This window comes from Mytilus galloprovincialis, chromosome 5 (assembly GCF_965363235.1).
Source record: "Mytilus galloprovincialis chromosome 5, xbMytGall1.hap1.1, whole genome shotgun sequence".
In the NCBI taxonomy this organism is placed as follows: domain Eukaryota; kingdom Metazoa; phylum Mollusca; class Bivalvia; order Mytilida; family Mytilidae; genus Mytilus; species Mytilus galloprovincialis.
The window spans coordinates 8,560,314-8,580,999 of record NC_134842.1 but is presented as its reverse complement, the minus strand read 5'-3'; the positions used below and the strand labels follow the sequence as shown (position 1 = coordinate 8,580,999).

At 30.6% G+C, this 20,686-nt stretch overlaps 2 protein-coding genes across 3 annotated transcripts in view; one reads left to right on the top strand and one right to left on the bottom strand.

Moving 5' to 3' along the window:
- The window catches only part of LOC143075071 (uncharacterized), a 32,093-nt gene extending 17,775 nt beyond the window's left edge, over window positions 1-14,318 (top strand). For both annotated transcript variants that reach the window (XM_076250330.1, XM_076250329.1), the window contains exon 2: window positions 12,544-14,318. In XM_076250330.1, the coding sequence (XP_076106445.1) occupies window positions 12,616-13,893 (1,278 nt within the window). In that variant the 5' untranslated portion in view covers window positions 12,544-12,615 and the 3' untranslated portion in view covers window positions 13,894-14,318. The remainder of the gene's footprint in view (window positions 1-12,543) is intronic.
- LOC143075072 (5-taurinomethyluridine-[tRNA] synthase subunit MTO1, mitochondrial-like) overlaps window positions 1-20,686 on the bottom strand; it is a gene marked incomplete at its 5' end in the record, with an annotated part of 97,942 nt that overhangs the window by 61,752 nt on the left and 15,504 nt on the right.

Genomic DNA, 20,686 nt, shown 5'->3' with positions numbered 1-20,686 from the left:
TCAGGAAATTAAAGAAAAAACATTTAAGACTAAAACATTGCATTTCATTATTTAACGAAATCAATGACCATTAATGACAAAAGAAATTTACATGCTTTAATGTGGAAAGGCCTTTTTGGGAAACAAAATGAATGAAGAATAAAGAAAAGAGAAACCAACATTTTTGAGTTCAGCAGTACAAGGAATATGTCTAAAAGTGGAAAGTTTCAGACAAAAACAAGATATTTGCAGACCTGTTGACTGTTAACACTTTTTTCTTCTCAGTAATTAACTTTCCCAATTAATTCCTGATTCTGTTGAGCATCCGATTTAATTGATCAATCCTACTTACAGGAAATAAGGATTGACCACTATTAGCATGTTACTTGAAAACAATTGTCACTTAAATTAAATAAGTATTATCATATGTCATCATTCTAAGCTATTTGTATATAAATTCAATAACACACAAACAAAAATATCATTTCAATTATGAAAATCTCTCCTTATATATAAGTCCAGAAACTTTGAAAACAATTTCATGAAGTAAAATATAACCTATAGAAATCATCCCTAGGAACCAAAAAAAAAAAATACAAACTTTATCCAATAAAACAGTATGCATCTTAAAATGAGATGACCAATGACAATAATGTATATATATCTAATTCCATAAGGTTTTATTCTACTGTACAAGTGTCAAAAATAGAAATATTCCATAAATATATTTGCTAATATTTTCAACATGTTTTTAAAAGAATAATTGAAGTTTGAACCTACCATATGGAAAAATTAGCCAAAAAACCCTAAGAAACCAATGATTATATCAAGTAAATACTCTTTTAACATTTAAGTCACAATCAGTAATGGTTCATTTTAAATTGATTTCAGATTATCAAAAAATATACTTTATGTTTATGTTATGATTATAGTGCTCTGAACTCAGTGACATTGACAGATACTCATGTTATCCCAACCACAGGAGTTTGAAATCCTATCAATAAGGGGGTAAAAATATACCAAAGTTGACTATCGCAGTAGAGCTTCTCTCCCTTATTAATAGGATTTCAAACTCCTGTGTCCCAACCTACTAGATCTTTATACAGATATTATCCAATCAAATAAAACTTACTTTCAAATCTATTTCACTGTAATCAGTGATATAAAAAACCTTAAAAACAAACAAACCCTAAAAAAACTTGATTACATTGTAATCAATGAATGAGATGCTGCTATGATAGTTATGCCATGATAAGTTATGGCAGTCGTACACTAGATACTAAATATATATATATTTTTAAAAGATTACTGATATTTTTCTTTTTTTCTAGCAGATCATGAGTGAATCAAACCAATGTAACATGACTATAAAAGTAAAAAGATGCTGTATGATGGCCACACCATATGCATAGACCAAATGATATCAATGATAGCAATTATAGGTCAATGTACTGCCTTCAAAAATAAGCAAAACTTGTCTGGACAAATGTTAAACAATTCAAACAAGAAGACTAACAAATATTAAGAATTAAAATCAAAGATTTATGTCAAAAGACATAAAATGAAAACAAATATGATAGTAGGCAACATGGAACCACCACTGAATTATAGGTCACTGACTTTATACAGTCACATATCAAATGTGATAGGGTTAAAATGTATGCAGGCATCCAAACCTTCCATAACCTTGGACATTGACAATGACTGATGAATCTTTCTCTGTATCATAAGTTTTAAAGTTCAGTAAAAAATCTGCAATAGTGTCTTCCTATAATGATGGATGCAGCAAGATATTCAATGATTGTAATAAGAAACCTAATTTTGGACTTAACATAAACAATACTCTTAGTTACTTATAAAACAAATACAATTCTGAATGAATCAAGTATCTAATTAGGGGGCAATAAGTTTCATATACATTTTATGAGAAACAATTTATCTTATCATGATGAATGTAATGCCTTATGCCTATTTCCATCTGTTCCATCAGTAAATATCATATGGGTACTGAAGTATCTATCAATAAACATTACATTTTCCCCTTCTTCCAACAAAAGAATGTCCTTGAAAATCACAACTGTTATTGACTCACTGCAAAGTAACATGAAATCATGTTGATGAAATGAAATCATCCGTTTACTGCAGTATGAAATCATGTTGATACAATAAAATCTTTCCTTTAATCTTCTATTGATCCTGTAACAGATGGTTACATGTATACAATTAAAAGCATGTCTGACTTGCCAAACTTCTTTCTTTTAATCATAACTTTCTCTGGACACATTGCTTTTTCGTTGATGTGACCTTTGCTTTAATTCGACCTTTTATCAAAGAAATGAAACTGTATATGATATATCTGATTCAATGAACTCTTCCTTCAAATGTAAAAGAACTGCTATTGCAGCTAACCATGTAAAGTACAAGTAATGTCACAATTTTTTATATCCATTTAAATCTTCTATTTTTGTCAATACAAACAGGGCTTCAATAATTGATTTTGGTTGCATTTATTGAGAGCTTGAATCTCCTTCACAAACCAGGAGCAATTGGCAAGTAATGTTTCAACTTATATGCTATTGAAACTTTTTAAGTTTCCAAACACTTAAATTTCAACTTCTTGACATACAGTATATCAATCTAAGTCCTTACAGTATGTTATTTATCAAAATACATGTACTTGGAAAACACAATCAGCTTCGGAATGCCTATTACAAGTGAATGTAAAGCATTTGGGACAATATCCCTAATGCTCCTTGAAATGAGGAACTCAAAAGTCACATGTAAACAAAAAATTTCAGTGTAGTGATATTTGACACATTTCTATGATAAACAAATGACTGAGCTGAACCATTTGTGTTAATTTAGAAAGTAGGGGAGCATAGAATAAATGTGTAAAAACTATGGAGCTATTAAATGTGTTCAAAGTATTAAATTTTCAAAGAAGTTATTGTGTTAAATGTGGGATTTTTTACCACGAGGAGCCGCATCACTTGGGGTTTGTTAAGGAGTAGGGGCATTAAGGCCCGGTTTTTGCCCAAGAAAATAAAATCTTTGACAACTATTTCAAATTTGCACATATTGTTTGGAAATGCACAGAGTAAGGAAATATCAACAAAAAACATAAGATTTTTTATATGATGATGTCACAATTACATCATCGTAGTAATACTGTTTTCATGAAAACGATGAAAAATGCAGAATTTATGCAGTTTTCCTTCTATATTTTCTTTACCGAAACATCGTGTGCAGACAAGAAACAACAAAATAACTTAAGAGAAGCGTTATTATAACTATTGATATAATCTCAACAAATGTAAAGTTGTTTTTTGCGTGCGCACATACTTTGTCAATCTAAAATATACTTAGAATTTGATGAAAAACAAGGAAAATCAAGAAATTTTACAAAATATACAGATTTCGTCATGGTTTGTTGCCATGGTAACTTATTAAACGTGATTTTTTTTTATTATTTTCTGAATACCTTATAACTAAGTCTATTTATGACAAACTTTATAGTATGTTTGAAAACTTTTAAATTTGCAGTAATAGTTGGGCCAAAACCAGGCCTTTAAATGCCCCTACACCTTTACGGAAAAAGTAATCTCGTTTTGTACCCTGAAAATTTAACCACATAGGTGAAAATGTCTCAGCTTCGAAAAGAGCCATCATACATATCCAAGTTAACGATATGGACTGAGCAACAGAAGGAAACGTTACCATTACGGCCTATGGAGAACCTAATACGCATCTTGACCCTTATATGAAAAGCAAAAATGAATTATTTACTCACTAGGCTGAAATTGTTATGAAATTGAATATAATTGATCCATAACAAAAGACTGTATACTAGTAGCAATAATATTGTTTCAAGATTACTGATTTGCAAGTGACCGATAAAATTTGACCCAAAAATTCAAATAACTGTTCTCAGGCTTATAATTTTTTTTATTTTGGCCACTTGAAAACTTGTTATGTCTAAACTGTGACCTTTATGTACTGAATAATAAACAATACCCGAAAAAAATCCTCATATGGTTATACAGTCAATTAAAACTAAGACTTTATGAATGAATTCTTTATTCATGAGAAAATTACAGTTCTAGCACAATTTAATATGTTTTAAACTTAACAGAAACATGAATCACATTCCAAAGACTTTCCCAGTTCCTGTAAATCATAAACAAATTATAATTGTAGGATAAATTAATAAGTGTTATTCCATAATCATAAAACATAATAAACTCTATCATTATATAAATATAATGAAAATTTGGGATAAATAAGCCATAATATCGTATAATGGAAAATACCATGAAGATTAATTATTACATCATAGTTATATCAAAAACATTGAAAGTGATGTAACTGTTGTTTTGTAATGAAGTGTATAGGGGCATTACGTAATACGTAAAAAACATGATATCCTCATTTGATAATATCTTCACTTGTTCAGTGGCTGACTTTCAATGCTTAGAGATCTAGAGGACTTTATTATCTAGGTAGTTCATATACAGAGATCACTAGTCTGTCAATACTGACAGCAGTGGATCTAGGAGGGAGGTCTGGGGTTAGAATCCCCCTTTTTTGGACGATCAATGCATTTGAATGGAGACATATGGTTGGAACCCCTCCTTTCTCCTGGGTTGGGAACCCCTCCTTTTGAAAATGAGTTGATCTGACTGAGTTGTGAGTGTTAACCCTGTTCATAACAAGATGTGTTCAATTCCAGCTTTAATTGACTTAAATTTAAATCTTAAAAAAGATACCCCAATGATGATTGTGGCCAAGTTTGGTTCAATTTGGCCCAGTAGTTTCAGAGAAGATTTTTCTGAAAGTTAACGACGACACACGACGGACAATGCCGGACGCCAAGTGATGAGAAAAGCTCACTTGGCCCTTTGGGCCAGGTGAGCTAAAAAAGGTTGGTGCACTAAATACTGTGAACCAGACCATCATATCCCTATCCTCATAAAGGTTTGTGTACAAAACACTTCCAAGGTGACCATTCAATCCCTGTTCTCAAAAGTATAAGCTATATCATCCATTATTAACCAAAATATCAACTCCCAATAGACTCCAAAGTGGGAGGTTCTATTGAACACCCTCCATTCCCTTGCCTTCGTAACAAATGGCTACACCATACAGGTTCAACCAAACTCCCTGACCTACAAAATATGGGATACTAAACATTGTTAATTAGACATGCCACTAAGTTGTTATTGCCAGTAAATGTTGGTTGCTTTCACTATAAACCAAACAATTCAGTTGATCTTCTTCATGATCAAAACAACTACAAAAGTCAACAATGTCTGCTCTCAAAATTGAAAATGTCTTCAGGATCATCCACTCATTCCTTGATGGTTAAATAGCAGTAAACACTTATCGATAGATGGATAGAATTCTACAGCTACATGCCTCAATTAACCTGAGTGACAGAGTACTATCTGATACAGATGGACATATAATATAGAGGGGAAAGACATCAATGAAAAATACAATAAATTTCCATGGACTGATTTACTCCAATGAAGTGAGATTGCAATGCAGTCAAATAACTGTATCTTTAAATGGATTAATTCCCCTGGGATGATTGGAATGTTATATTATGTCATTTGATGTTCTTTCTATTGTTATATTGGTTAAAGTACCCACAAGTTATGTTTGTTGTCTTCACAGAAAGACAAAATAGCATTGACCTATAAAAATATTCACAATAGACGATCTATAATCAACGAAGTAATCTATTTATCATCTGGACTTGTCTTTCAGGAATAAGACAGAATATGAATACAAGATTGATGTTGATATTCTACCAAATTATAGGCAGAAAAGATGTATATGCAATTGATTAAACTTTATATCATTTACATTTATTTGAATGCAATTCACTCATGAGAGTTTATAAATGGTTCCTATAATAAACATGGATATTATACATGTATCAAATTAAACTGTGTTACTCAGTGACTACTCAGTGCACATTAAATACTAATTATTATTCTAATTGAAGCCTCAACCATTATATCATCTACATTTCATGCAATTCTGTCATGAGAATTTATAAATTGTTCCTAAATATATACATGGATAATATACATGTATCAAACTCAGTGATTACTCAGGGCACATTTAATACGTATTGTTATTCTAATTGAAGCCTCAACCATTATATCGATCATCAATTGTTTTAATTTATACATGATAGCATCATTTTCTTTTTTTTTTCTGTTGACTTGATTTGAGCTAGAGATTTGTAGTTTCATAAATTTTTTAAAATAAACAAACCTGTAATGGGTACTTAAAGAATAAAACAACATACATCACATGTGGTAAACATTTTTTTTTTTACACTAAATCTGTTGGATGTATACTGATTGATACTTTAATCTGGGAGTATATGTATATTTATTGGTTGTTTTTTGTTAACTGTTTTAAAATAAATTAGGTTGTTCTTGTTTCAAATGTTTCTCATTTTTTTTAATACCTTTCATAGCAAACTAACTATATGGTATATATGTTTTTTTTTTATTGTTGAAGGCCATACACTACAGTTGTATAAAATTGCTTACATTCTCTGTTGGATAGGTGTCTCAAAGAATTAAAGAAAAAGGTTTACAGGTTTAAAGAATACTGAAATAAAAAACCCTCTCTACAAAACTAAACCCTCGTTCAAATTAAGTATTCATCAATATGCAATCCTATTATTAGCAGTCATATTACAAATCCAGTTAAAAACTTATGCTTTTATTGATAACTATCAAATGGCAAGACATATATATATATATATGCTTAAAAAATTGATATAAATAATATTTTCAGAATAAAGTTATTGCAGCACTGCAGCTGTAGCAAAGTATGAAATGAGGATCAGAAAATTAATTCAAGGACAAAATATTTACAAGTATAACATTTGGAATCAATATATTTTTAAATGTGATCTAAAAGTACCTTCCGAATGTTTTGGTATGAGCTTAGTCTAATTCCCGAAGAAACAATGTCTAGAAAAGTGCATCCATGCAACACAACAAAAAAGTTTTTTTTATGATAGTCGTCACTCGTGTGAATTTTAAAAACAAAATAATTTCAACAGCAGTGACAAATCCAGAACTTTTTATAAAGGGGAGAGGGCACTGACTGTCATAAGAGGGTGCCCAGTATAGTCATGCTTCAGTGATTCCCTATATAATAAGCAAAATTTTTCCCACAAAAGGGGGAGGAGGCTATACCCAAAGGTCCCCCTGAATTAGCATATGAACAGTAATACTGTGTAAAAGTAAAATATTCAAAATATGACAGATTTATTGTTTTCTCTAATTTGTAAAAAAAACCAGTTGAAAATGAAATGCCTTCTGCTTGAAACAGGCTAGGTTGTCGTGGAGTAAAAACAAGTAAAGAAAGTAAAAAAATAGTTTTATACTGTATTTTACATCTATAAAGTCAAAATATCTTGGTTAGAAAGTAAATGAAGCAATGCTATTTTAAATAGATATGCTGGAATACAACTAAATTCCAAGGCAGTGCTGTTGATATCATAAACAAGAAACAGCATATTAATCTTATTTCTGATGAAAAGTTAATTTGAAACTGAAACCATAAAAATCAATATGTTACAAATGAGATAAGAGTTAATCAGAGAATAGAATATAAAAGTACATGTGCACCTCAAACATCAGCTTTGTTCAAAACTCAATCAGTGGGTTGCATCATTATAGGCTACACAATTATTAAAAGTTTAAATTTAACAGGTTTGCCTTTCTGGAGAATGACAATCTGCATGCAACTTATGTCAAACAAGAATTTGTGTTTATTGGTAAAATAACACTCCTTAGGCCAGCTTAAACTATTTTTCTGTGAACAGTGAACTGTGAAATCTAGGTGAAAAATTGAGAAAATAAGAAGTCCCTAACTCTAGGTGCAAGATTTTATGACTATGTTGAAAACCAATTGGTGGCCTAATGGGCTGCATTTTGCTTGGTTGTGTTATTGTCTCTTAAAATGGCGCAATCTGTGTTTCCATTCTATCAACTATTTAGGTCCTGTATGTCGACCTTCAGATTTTACCAGTTTTGAATGTTGTTGGATTGTTGTGTTAGTTTATTTCTGTGTTATCAGCTTGCTGTGTCATTGAGGTTAAATCCAATATCTCCTTTTACTTCATTGAATGATGAAACCAGACAAGTAGTAAGAATATCAACTAAAAGTAATTTGAAAAGATGATCCAGATAGATCAGTGATACCACTGAAAACATAAGTGATATTTACATGTGTTATGCCCCTCCTATTCATTTACAGCTGTTTTACTATTCATTGATATGCAATACTTATTTACTTTGGTCAATTACCTGTTTTCATGAAATGATTAAAATCTATATTCTTATATCTTGCATTGATTTTATAACTATATATGTTAACTAGCAATGTACAATTAAAAAATTATACCAGCTGAACTGTAAATAGAAAAAAATAAACATTTATATTAGTAATTGACTTTGTCTTCTACACATTTTATAATTGGCTGCAAGACTGTGTTCTGCATCTGTTCTAAATAATTAAAAAAAATCAAAATGAAGAAATACTTTAATATCCAAAAGCAGATATATATATTTATTATATACTTAGTAGTAAATACAGATAAATTGTATGTGTAATACAGTCAATGGCAAGCGTGCTGTATCAGCCACCCGTGATGATATCGATATCAGCACGGTTACAAAAGCTTTATCACACCTTTAATCTGTATGACGTCACGTCATCGATTGCAGTCACTGTTGCAAAGCTTTATCAATCCCTAATCTGTATGACGTCATGTCAACTTATAATCTGTATGTCGTCATTTCAAAACTCCTTATCTGTATGACGTCATGTCACATAAAAACATCTACTTGAGGTTAATGTATATAATAAAGTGTATATGATATGGCTTTTTCAATATCACACACCGTATCAATCCTCAACCAATATAATCCCTCGAGCAGAGCTCTTGTGATTATATTGATGTCTCGGGTTTATACAGATGCGATATTGAAAAAGCCATATGATATTCTCTATTTATGCAATTCTTAAACCCAGCTTTCCACTCTGAACTGAAAGTGGACAATAGTGAGTTATGTAGAAAAACACTTTTCATTGCCCAGACCCCAAATAAACAAATAAAAAGGATGAAACAAACATTTCTTTTTGTCTAAAAAATAAATGGTTTTGCTAGCCCACAAATATTGCCCTATAATGATAAAACCACTGTATGACCTTGTGCTATATGCATTTGTATTAAAAGTAGATTTGTATGACTAAAGCAGATCTTGGTAAGAAATAAGGTCATGGTTTTAACCAGTGTGTAAATTACTAATCAGAAGGGAATGATACAGTAACCACAAGAATGCCTTAATCACAGGTTACATCTGAAGATATACTGGAAGGCAAAAAGTTGTGTTAATTTACATCTTAAATGTGTCATTCTCAATACAATGCATCCCAAATAAGTATTTGTTTTACTCATTGTTGAAGGCTTTACCTATACTTGTTAATTTCTATGTCATTGGTCTGGTCTCTGGTGGAGAGTTGCCTCACTGGCAATGATACCTCTTCTTCATATTTTTATTTAAAATATTTGCCATTGGACAGTTTGCAAAACCAATAAATATAAATAACAACTACAACCACTGTATATTGGTGTATATTGATTGTTGTTGTTTATAGGTACTATATGTTTGGTCATAGTATGTTATTACATTAATAATAAACCAACTGTAGCCAATCTTTATTAGATGTCAATGTTAACAAGCTAGTATATATGAGACAGACCTGAGTGTGTATCAAAGCTAAGAATGTCTGAGAATGGTTCCAATGATATAAAACAACTCTACTTGCCTTAATTAACAATGACATAGGGACCTAAATGAACTCATGTAAATCAAATTAGAACATAGTTCAACATAATGTATGTTACAACAGAAATAAATAACAAAATCATTTATCATTATAGAACCTATTAACCTTAAGGTTACAACTTCAGTATGTGATGTTTGATTTTCATTTAATTGGATATATATATCAACTGTAATGTTATTTCACTTGACCATGTTACAAAAAAATATTATGATATATATATATATATATAGGCTTAGCTGATGAAATCAATATTTGATCTATGAACAGCATCTTGGCCATGAGGTATCTTTAACAAACAAATGCAAGACATATCTGAGTTTTGTCTGATCAGTTTAACAGTTAAAATGTCTAAACAGCTGTGTGCTATGTTTTAAATTTTGCAATCATTTCAGCTTCAAGACAAATTCAGGTTATGTTCTGCCGCAACACGAATTGTATTTTGCTATAGTGCAAATTAGTTATATATACATATGATTATATGTCAAAAAGTAATTGAAATCACTAACATTTATAAATCCAAATATTGTATTTCATTTGTATTTTCAGCAATGATTTACTTAGGCATAATTGTCTATGTATACCTATTCTGACCTTTAATATGATAATAATATATCTTAAGTTAATTTAGTTTGTACAGTGTCTACGGCAATCAATGCGGTTTTCTAGGTTTTTATCCATTAATTTTTACAACATATATCTAATAAATCCCCTAATGTTTATAATAAGTATATTATGTAAATAATAAGGTGATTTTCAATACAAATATATTTTTTTATACTCAATCTAAATATTTGAATGTACTGTCTCACCAGTATATTTACATGTCAAATTTTAAAATATTATGTAATTCATTGTTGAAACTATCAACATTATAAGAAAGGGACATAAGACCCCCACATAACAATGCTACAGAGGTTTACTGGTATTACAGTACAAATCTAAAAATATTAGTAAATATGAGGGGAGAATATAGAATCAGACTTTTAAATTACTTTCATTGAACAAAGTTACAAGTAAAGTTATCCTGAAGTTCATAATATCTAACTTTTAAATTTTTTTATGTAAATCAAATATTTCTTTGTTTTCATGTCTTTGTATTCAAACAAGGTCAAAAATTATAAGACCTTTATAGGTCTATACCTTCGTAATCCATATGGAAAAAAAGTCACAAGCTTCCAACGTAAATAATTCCTGCAATCAGAACTTCAACAGCCAATGTTGTCAAATAAAAAGATTTATTAAGAGTAGACAAGGAGAGAAAAACCTGAAGTACCACTTTGATACATGTATGTAAAACTGCCATCACTTTGGTAACGTTGTATAAAAATTATCAACAATTTGTCTAGCATGGTCTTAAGAATTTTTACTTCAAACATTAAGCACATTCTCTTAATTTCCCCACTCAAGTAAGTAATCTTTAAATATATACAATCAGAGCAACAAACAACTTTATTGTGTGGTATGAATATGGGTGGTCAGATATTTTATGGCCATTTTACCAAATTTCCATGCCATAGGAAACAAAAAATAAGGGAAAAACACATTCATAGTGAATACAATAATCCATTAATTTGAACACATCCTAAGTGTTTTATCAACAATGTAAGTCTTGAGCTGTTAAGATTTGCAAGATGTAAAATTTATTGCTGTTCAAAGCGATACTTATGTTAACTTTAGTTTACAAACATTTTGATGTTTTTGAACAAAAGTATGAGAGGAATGTCTTCCCTATATATATATATATAAAATCACAGACTTTTAACCAGAATGCATTCTTTTCCCTGATCAGGAATTAAGTAAAGAATATCATCTAATTCATGTTTTCATCGAAGTAAGCTACATATGTATTATTTATTCTCTGAAAGCTCAGTACGTAAGTACTTTGATTTTGACAAGCTGACACATCTCTTACATTTATTCATTATTTTTCTGAAGGACGAAAGGGGAATAGAGGTATTTGTTTGTAACAGAAATGGGGGAAGATACTTATAGGAAATTATGTCCATTATATACATCCTTGAATATTTGTCAAGACAGTTTCTTTGGATTAGCATCTAGTATCAAATTTATGATAGAAAATTAAAAAATCTTTTTAGAAAAAAATTCAAAGGTGGAAAAAATATATAAAGAAGAGGGAGGCATGGGGAAAGGTATATTTCTTATTTAGTTTATAACTATAGTTTTGAAGAAAAAAAGACTAACATGGTATAGGCTTTGCTAATTGTTGAAGGCTGTACGGTGACTTATAGTTGTTAATATTTGTGTCATTTTGGTCTCTTGTGGAGAGTTGTCTCATTGGCAATCATACCACATCTTCTTTTTATATAACATATCTTAGCTGTTTATACCTTATACATGTATTGTAATTGAAAATGTTTTAAACTTGATGCCTTTTTTGCTATTGATTCATGCCTATATGTTATTGACAATATGTGACATGTCATTAACATGTTCCCCGTGCGTAATCTTGACTATTTGCATATTGTTTTCCTCCTAAAGAAAACTTAGAATATCTGTCATTAACAACACCTGCACACTCAACGAGCAAAAGCTGCTACAATTAACATGCGAGTCTTCTTCAACAAGAAACATGCCAACTATCTGGTGATTATATAATAAATTAACTATACAAATTGTTATATAACTCTTATCAATATTTTTTTCCAATCGTTGCAGGCTATGGAGTAGTGGTAGCATGACGAATCACAGCACAAGAATAAAAACAATCCTTCTACTGACAAGATCACAATGGTTAACCACTCATATGTGATTCCAGTCCCCGACGAAAATTTCCTCCAAGATGACCGAGCTATCCAAACCTATATGGAAAAATCAGTTGAGGATAGAAATGACCATTCCATAAAACATACCTTCCATCAAGAGGCCTACTATCTCTACTTTGTGGCCGTGCTTGGGATATTACTAAACCTTGTGGTGGTATTGTTTGTCTTTATACGACAAACATTGAGGAAAATGACAAGTGCCTTTTTAATACATGCATGCTTTTTGGATTGCCTAAAAGCAGCTTATTGCATTCCAATAGCAAACAATCTTGTTACGCAGAAGAAACCTGCCGACTGTGATTTCTTTGGAGCAACTTACGTATTAATTGTAACTGCCTCTGTGTTTAACATGCTGGCCATGGTTTGTACAGAGGCATACACATTTGGAGAAATAAATATCGGTGGGAATTCACGAGGATCATTGTGTTGTATTCTTTTTGGAATAATACTTGTTTACATAGCTAGTACAGTGTTGCATCTTGGTCCAACGTTGATCGGTGGATATTTTGATTTTCATCCTGAAATTGGCAGCTGCTCATTTGTCTTGGGCAAAGAGACAGGATATGTGGCTCATGCAATGTGGATTGCAATATCCACCCTAGCAATAATAGGAATAATCCACTTCATATGTAAGTTATATAAAGAAATTCAAGTGAATCATACAAATCGTGTATCAATGCTTGTCAGGTCCTCTCTTACAATAACGGACGAAACACTGACTTCTTGTAATGTTCAAAATTTCATAAATGATTCCAGCCATCGTGCAAAAATTTTCATTCTCAACACTATTGCCTTTGTGATTTGTTGGTACCCGCTATTTTTGTTACTATTAATAGATGTGCACTTCAAAGTATCTCCGAAAGTTTACCAATCATTCAGTTTCATCGCGTGGACACAAGGAAGTATTCAACCAATGATCTACATTCTGTTCGACAGACATATTCACTTACTAGCAAAATATATCTATTGTGATCGTTACCGACAATACCGCTTGACAACAATTGCCAATCTGATGAACCAACAAATAACCGCTGCTGCCGCGGCAAACAATGCACCAAGTTCCGTTCCGTGTTATGATATCGAGGACAATGAAATAGTATATGGTGTCTCAAACAACGAAAATCAAAGTTCTCATAGTACTTCTCCCAGTACAATGTTACAACTAAGCCATGAGTCTACACCTTTATCAAATATTCAAATAGAAGACCGAACATTGAACCAAGACATTGGACTGCCATGTTAGCTGTATATATATATCCATAATAATCATATCAATTTCGTATGAAAAATTAAAAATTATTCAATTTTCTGAGGCTGATTGAATGCATTTACATTGCTTGGCAAGAAATATTTTCTGAAACAGTAAAGTTTTATAGGATAAAAGACAGCTTTTTGATTGATTGGTGAATGTTTTACGTCTCTGACAGAACACATTTATTGGGTATGGTATATAGCTTTTTTGGTAGCATTTGAAAGTAAAGGCTATAATAATAAGACATCTATTTTTTTTTATATATGAATCAAGCAGTTATCTCTGTTTTAGGAGTTTAAGGTACATCGCTTTGCATTACATTTTTTTTTATATTTGCTGATATCAATTTTATTTTGATGATTGTTAATTCAGTTTTACTGATAGAATGTCAGAACAGTTATTACAATCATAAACTGAACACAGTAATAAGAGTTATATCTCCAATGTGTTGTATCTGCCAAAAAATGAAAAAAATCTGAGATTTTAATCTACAAAATAAGCTTATATTTAGAATATGCATATTATTGATTATCAAAATTTAAGTTAAATCCATGTAACAAAAACACTTAACTTATGGATATTCAAAAACATCCAGCAAACTATATATATAAAAGAAAAAAGCAAAAACAACAGTCTAAAGTTTTTTTTAAAGTGCTCTAAAAGGGTAGGCATTTCCAGGAGTGTTCTTCTGTTGGCAACCATTAAAGTGCTCTGGAAGGGTTACTATACATATATATAAGCATTTCTTCTTCTTCTATTGGCAACCCCTTAAAGTGCTCTAGAATTAAGGCTAAGCATTTCCTGTTCTTCTGTTGGCAACCCTTAGAGTGCTCTGGAACGGTTAGCATTTCTGGTTCTTCTAGAGGGAACTGTTCTGCTACTTGTATGGCAAGTACAAGAGGACCCCGTTCTGGCAACATATCTCAACCCTATCAAGACTAAATACCTTTTTTAATTCAGAAGACTGGTCACAAAATCATTCATGTAACAACTGCATGTAAGGAAACAGTAATGGAATCTATACAAAAATCTATCAATCTAAAATTGTAATGACTAAATCCATTTTTTTTTATGAATGAAAAATGAGAATAATTCATCCTGAAACCAACAAATTATCAAATTTGTTATTTATAAGTTTCTGTTACAAGAGTTTTCTACAGCATACAATCATCATGGTAATCTCATCTAGATATTCTGGTGCCAAATCTGGTTATCTTTACTCAAGGACTATTGTAGAATGCCAAGCTTTGGATAACAGATTGTTATGGGAATATGTTTTGGATCACTCAAAATTCCCTGATTTAATTTTATGATTTTTATGAATTTATCAACATCTATCTGAAGTATTTTATCTGTCCCAAAAAAAAATAATTAAACATTGGAAAGATAAATCCTCTGAAATAAAATGTTCTTCTTTTTTCCATCTTTTAAATCAACCATACAATCATTAACAAGATGCTCCTCTTGGAATATTCATAAAAAGATCTGCTTCTGTCATTTATAATTTCAGATTTCCATGTAGAATTTAACAAGATTTGATAAATGTAACTGCTATAAAGCAGTTGTCAAAAATTTAATGCTATTTTACTGCCTTGACATAAAAACAACTAGGTTTCCTTATCAAATCTTTCAACAGATACAGTTTTTTTTTAAACTTAGATTATGTAATGATTAGAGATTTTTCAATGTTAATATGAATTTGATTAATTCCGTATCAGCTGATTCTCTAATGATAGGATATTGACTTTGTAAAAACTCATTTAAATGTAAATCGTTCAACAGTTGCAGCTTGGCTTTAACTATAAAGATAGGAATTTATTACAAACACAATAAAAAACTCTTTTTAAAGAACAGAATTTTTCTGTCATTTGTTAGAAAGATTTTAAAAAAACAATATCTGTCTTTTTGTTTCCTAGAACTTATCTTGCATATAAAGGATGTATGCTTTCATTGCTGTGGAGTCATTTATTTTCATGGGGACCAATTTTCGTGGATTCAGAAAACTTGACATGATTGTGGATATTTAATTTAGTGGTTTTGCTTAAATTTGCAATAATACAAGACTTTAGAACATTTGGTATTCATTGACCATTTAATTTCCTGGTTCACTGGTACCCACGAAATCCATGAAAATTGGTATCCAACGAATAATAAATAATCCACAGTATGAAAGGTATTTAATGCAGCAAATCAAATAACAATTAAAGGTCCAAACTGAGTGTGTGGTCTGTTGTATATTGCATTATTTCTAGTTTTATCCCTTTTGTGGCAGCAAGTTTTTCTAGTTTTAGAACGTGTATCATCAGTAAAACTATTAATCCTTATCAAATAAGAATGGTGTCGAATGCATCTCCCATCTATATATGTATATAGGATTTGAACTTACAACCTTTAAGTGTTCTCTGGTTTATTGCTCACTACTAACTACATAAGTATAACTTTCAGGTAGAATCTTAAAGGCTAAATGGAGACCTTATATCCATGAGAGTAGAAAGAACCTTTGTTGTCTAAAATAAAAACTGTTTTTGACTCTCAGCCTTGGCCCCGCGGCATCAACAGGGGATTCTTCAGTTGATTTTCTCAGGTACTCTCCATAAGGTAGATTAGCCAAAGCTAATTGAGTCTGAACCCTCTTTAAATAAAGTCAATTACTTACTTACTTACTTACAAATTATGTTAAAAAGTTTATATGTGGCATTCACTCAATTTTACTGCAGATTTCATGCCAAGAGTTTTACAAAATCAATTGACTAAAATGCAGATTTCAAGTATCAGCACAAATATGATTTATTTTATAGACAGAATCATTCACTAAACACAAATCTTTAAACAGACAACAACAGCAATAATCAAAGGGCAATAAACTTGTACAAATGTATGGGAAATACCAATAAAGCAGTTGTTACTAATGTATCTACCTACACACATATTTCTATAGTAATTACTTGTATCTTTACTGACACATGTCACATCAAACAATGACTTTTTCCTCGCCTTTTTTCTCACATATACTGTGGTATAGAGAGTACAGATTGATAGAATTCTGTTATAATCTGGTAAGATAGAGTAGGATATGATATGATAGATTGTTTGTTAATCTGTAAGAAATAAACAAATAGACATCTATTAAATCAATACTAATTTGTTTGATAAATAAACAATCATGAATCCTCTAAGATCAGACAGAGGATCAAAGGTATAGAGTATAATGAGGATGAAAGGATAATTTTTATAACAACTATCTATGTTACATGAGTGCAAGGTGCAATGTGAATCTAATGTTAAAGATATAAGTCCAGTACAGCATTACATTAAGAGATGTGGTATGATGGCCAATGAGCAAAATCCTTACTGTATAGAGTTCTCGTAAAATGGTGGTCTGAAGAACCTAGCCACTAAATTTTGCAAAGGACAGACCAGTTATGGTGTTTTGCAAAAGAAATAATAGTCAAAGGACCAGCAGATGTCCTTCAAGAACCAACAGGGGAAAAGATTTCAAGAACTTATGATACTTTATAGCTAGCTACAAAATTCCAAGAATGACAAAATAAAAAAACAATTCAGACAAGAAAACTGACTTCTTGATTTCAGGCATGTAAAATCTACTGCTTTGCCTTTAAAAGCTATATATAAAAATCAACAAAAATGACTGACAAAACTCTCAAACTTCGGAATTTAATTAGAGCTAATTTCATAATGCCTGTAGAGTAAGACTTTGATTGGCTTGCTTGCTGTGTATGAATATTGTACAATTGTAATTGGGTCCGATTGCGTTTAAATGTAATATATACAGGATAAACTATGCCCATTTATACCGTTTGTCAATCTTAATTACAATGCTTGAGCAAACAGTTATACAAACTGCAAAGCAAGCAAGCCAACAAAATTTTACTCTACATGCATTAAGACATTAGCTCTAATGCAATGAACCCTTCACCTGTGCCAAAAAAGGTATCCTGTGAATAATATCAAATATACAGTACCTCAAATACCTGTTAATAACCAAAAAATACTTTGATCAAAAATATTTCAGAAGAGATAGATTATATTTCTTTGAAATGAAAAAGTATATGGTAGATGAAAATAAGATAATATCTTATAAATGCATGGAGTGAAAAACAACAGAAGCTAGTTGCACTCATGGTGTGTGCATTCCATACTGTAACAGAGTTAATTTGGCAAGATTAAAGACTAATTTGTTATTCTAGAGAGTATAATGCAAAATAAACTGAAAGATTAATTCTCTTATGATGGTATCTAAAGGAACTACAACAAGAATTCAAATTGTTTCCAAATTACCACATTATACATAAATCACAACTTTTTCATCAAAGTAATGATATTTGCATTATATTTGATATAAACAAACAACATTTCACAAAAGATGGTACAAATTAAATTATTCGGCCCATTAAACTTTAATTAGTTCATGATAAATTGGCTATACAAAAGTTGAATCATACCAATTGGATGGATCATAGTTCCATTTGTATGAAAGAAATCAGAATTAAAATGTGTGTGCTTAAAAAGACAAATATGAAACAGTGCTATTGGACACTCACATTTAAGTTTAGGTCATGATTCTTCAACCCAAGTTTATCTGACCTCAGTAATTAACTCACCAAATTCTGAACTTTCAAGTTTAAAAATGAATCTGATTCTGACAATTGAATGAAGTAAATTTAACTTCACAGCAAAAGATTTTCAAAACATAAATTTAATTTTCTGGTATTTTAAGCCATAAATATTTAGGTGAACTGGTATTTTTTTTAAACTTGGGAAAACAAAATAATGTAGCTTGGATGTTCCAATCCCCCCAAAACTCTCATTAGGAACTATGATAAAAGATTCTATAAATGCAAAAATTAATGCTTATTTCTAATCAATGTCATAATGAGATAAATGTATTCACAAATTACATTTTATTAATTAGGAATGCTTTATTCTTCCAGAGGTCTTTAATTTAACATCATAGTAATACAATGCTGTATTGCTTGAATGTGATATGTTATCTATAGATTGTGTAATGAAGGCTACAAATGCTAGAAACAAAATAGTATTTCAGAATTTAGTCTTTACTAGAATAGTGAACTTGTGGTGAGAAAACTGTAATAAAGTTTTTATTTAAAATAGTTTTAAATCACAATCATTAATTACTAATTATATAACGTTACTTTGAATGATAACTAGCCAGTTGTAAAATCTAGTTCTTACATTTATTTCTAAATTAACAGCCTATGGTTTTGCTGTAATGTTAATATGTCATTTCAGTCAAAATATTTCTCAATAATACAAAATTCATATTGCAACTACCAATTATGTCAGGCTAACATGAGATCAATACTGTTTAAATGTTAATGGAATTCATTTAGTGATTTTTTTTGTTTCTAAAAGACTTTATATGAGGGAGGACCCATTGGTTTTATATATTCCTGTGGATTTAGAGATTTTTTTACCTCTAAGAAATAGAAGGTTTGCAAATAATTTAAACTGAGTGGCCTTTTATAGCTGACTATGCGGTATGGGCTTTGCTCATTGTTGAAGGCTGTACGGTGACCTATAGTTGTTAATGTCTGTGTCATTTTGGTCTTTTGTGGATAGTTATCTCATTGGCAATCATACCACATCTTCTTTTTTATATTTACTGTGTGTATTGTTGTGTTTGTTTTTTTCTACATTGGCTAGAGGTATAGGGGGAGGGTTGAGATCTCACAAAATGTTTAACAAGGCCACATTTTTGTGCCTGTCAGAAGTCAGGAACCTCTGGCCTTTGTTAGTCTTGTATGATTTTAATTTTAGTTATATATTTCAGAGTTTAGTATGACGTCCATTGGTGGCCTTCGCCAGTTTTCTGTTGTTTGGTCAGGTTGTTGCCTTTTTGTCACATTCCCATTTTCCATACTCAATTTTATTATACTTAGAATTTCAAATTCAAATATTCCACAACATAATACAAGTTTTTTAAATCCAACCAAAATCAGAAAAATTCGTAAGGGTTCCACGGAACCCAGTGTCTCGCCTACTTTTGCTGTTAATTGCAGACTCATCAAAAATGAGGAAAAACATCAATAAAAATTTCCCTATCGATACTGTCTTTTGATTGAAAGAAGCTTCCAAGTTTGGTAAAAAATCCAGGATAGTTTATGAATCTAATAAATGTTTTATAAACTTTAACTGCAGACTGTATGTAATGTTAACTGGAAGAAAAACTAAGTCCATTTATAAGTAAAATACAGAAAAAGTGAATTTTTTTTTTACAAAATTTACTTCTGAATAATATCTTATGATCAGAAACAAGCTTTTGTCTAAGTTTGGTAGAAATCCAGGATAGTTTAAGAACATTATAAAAATTTTAAAAACTTAAACCACAGAGTGAATGTTATGTTTCTGGCAAAAAAACTAAGTCCATTTATCATGTTTATAAGTAAAATACGGAAAAGTGGAAATTTATTTTCACAAAATTTTCTTCTTGATACTATCTTATGATCATAAACAAGCTTCTGTCCAAGTTTGGTACAAATCAAGGACAGTTTATGAAAGTTATTAAAATTTTAAAAACTTTAACCACAGAGTGAATGTAATGTTTCCTCGCAGAAAAACTAAGTTCATTTATAAGTAAAATACGGAAAAAATGGAATTTTATTTTTACAAAATTTACTTCTGGATACTTTCTTATGATCATAAACAAGCTTCTGTCCAAGTTTGGTAGAAATTCAGTATAGTTTAAGAAAGTTATTAAAATTTCAAAAACTTTAACCACAGAGTGAATATTTGTGGACGCTGC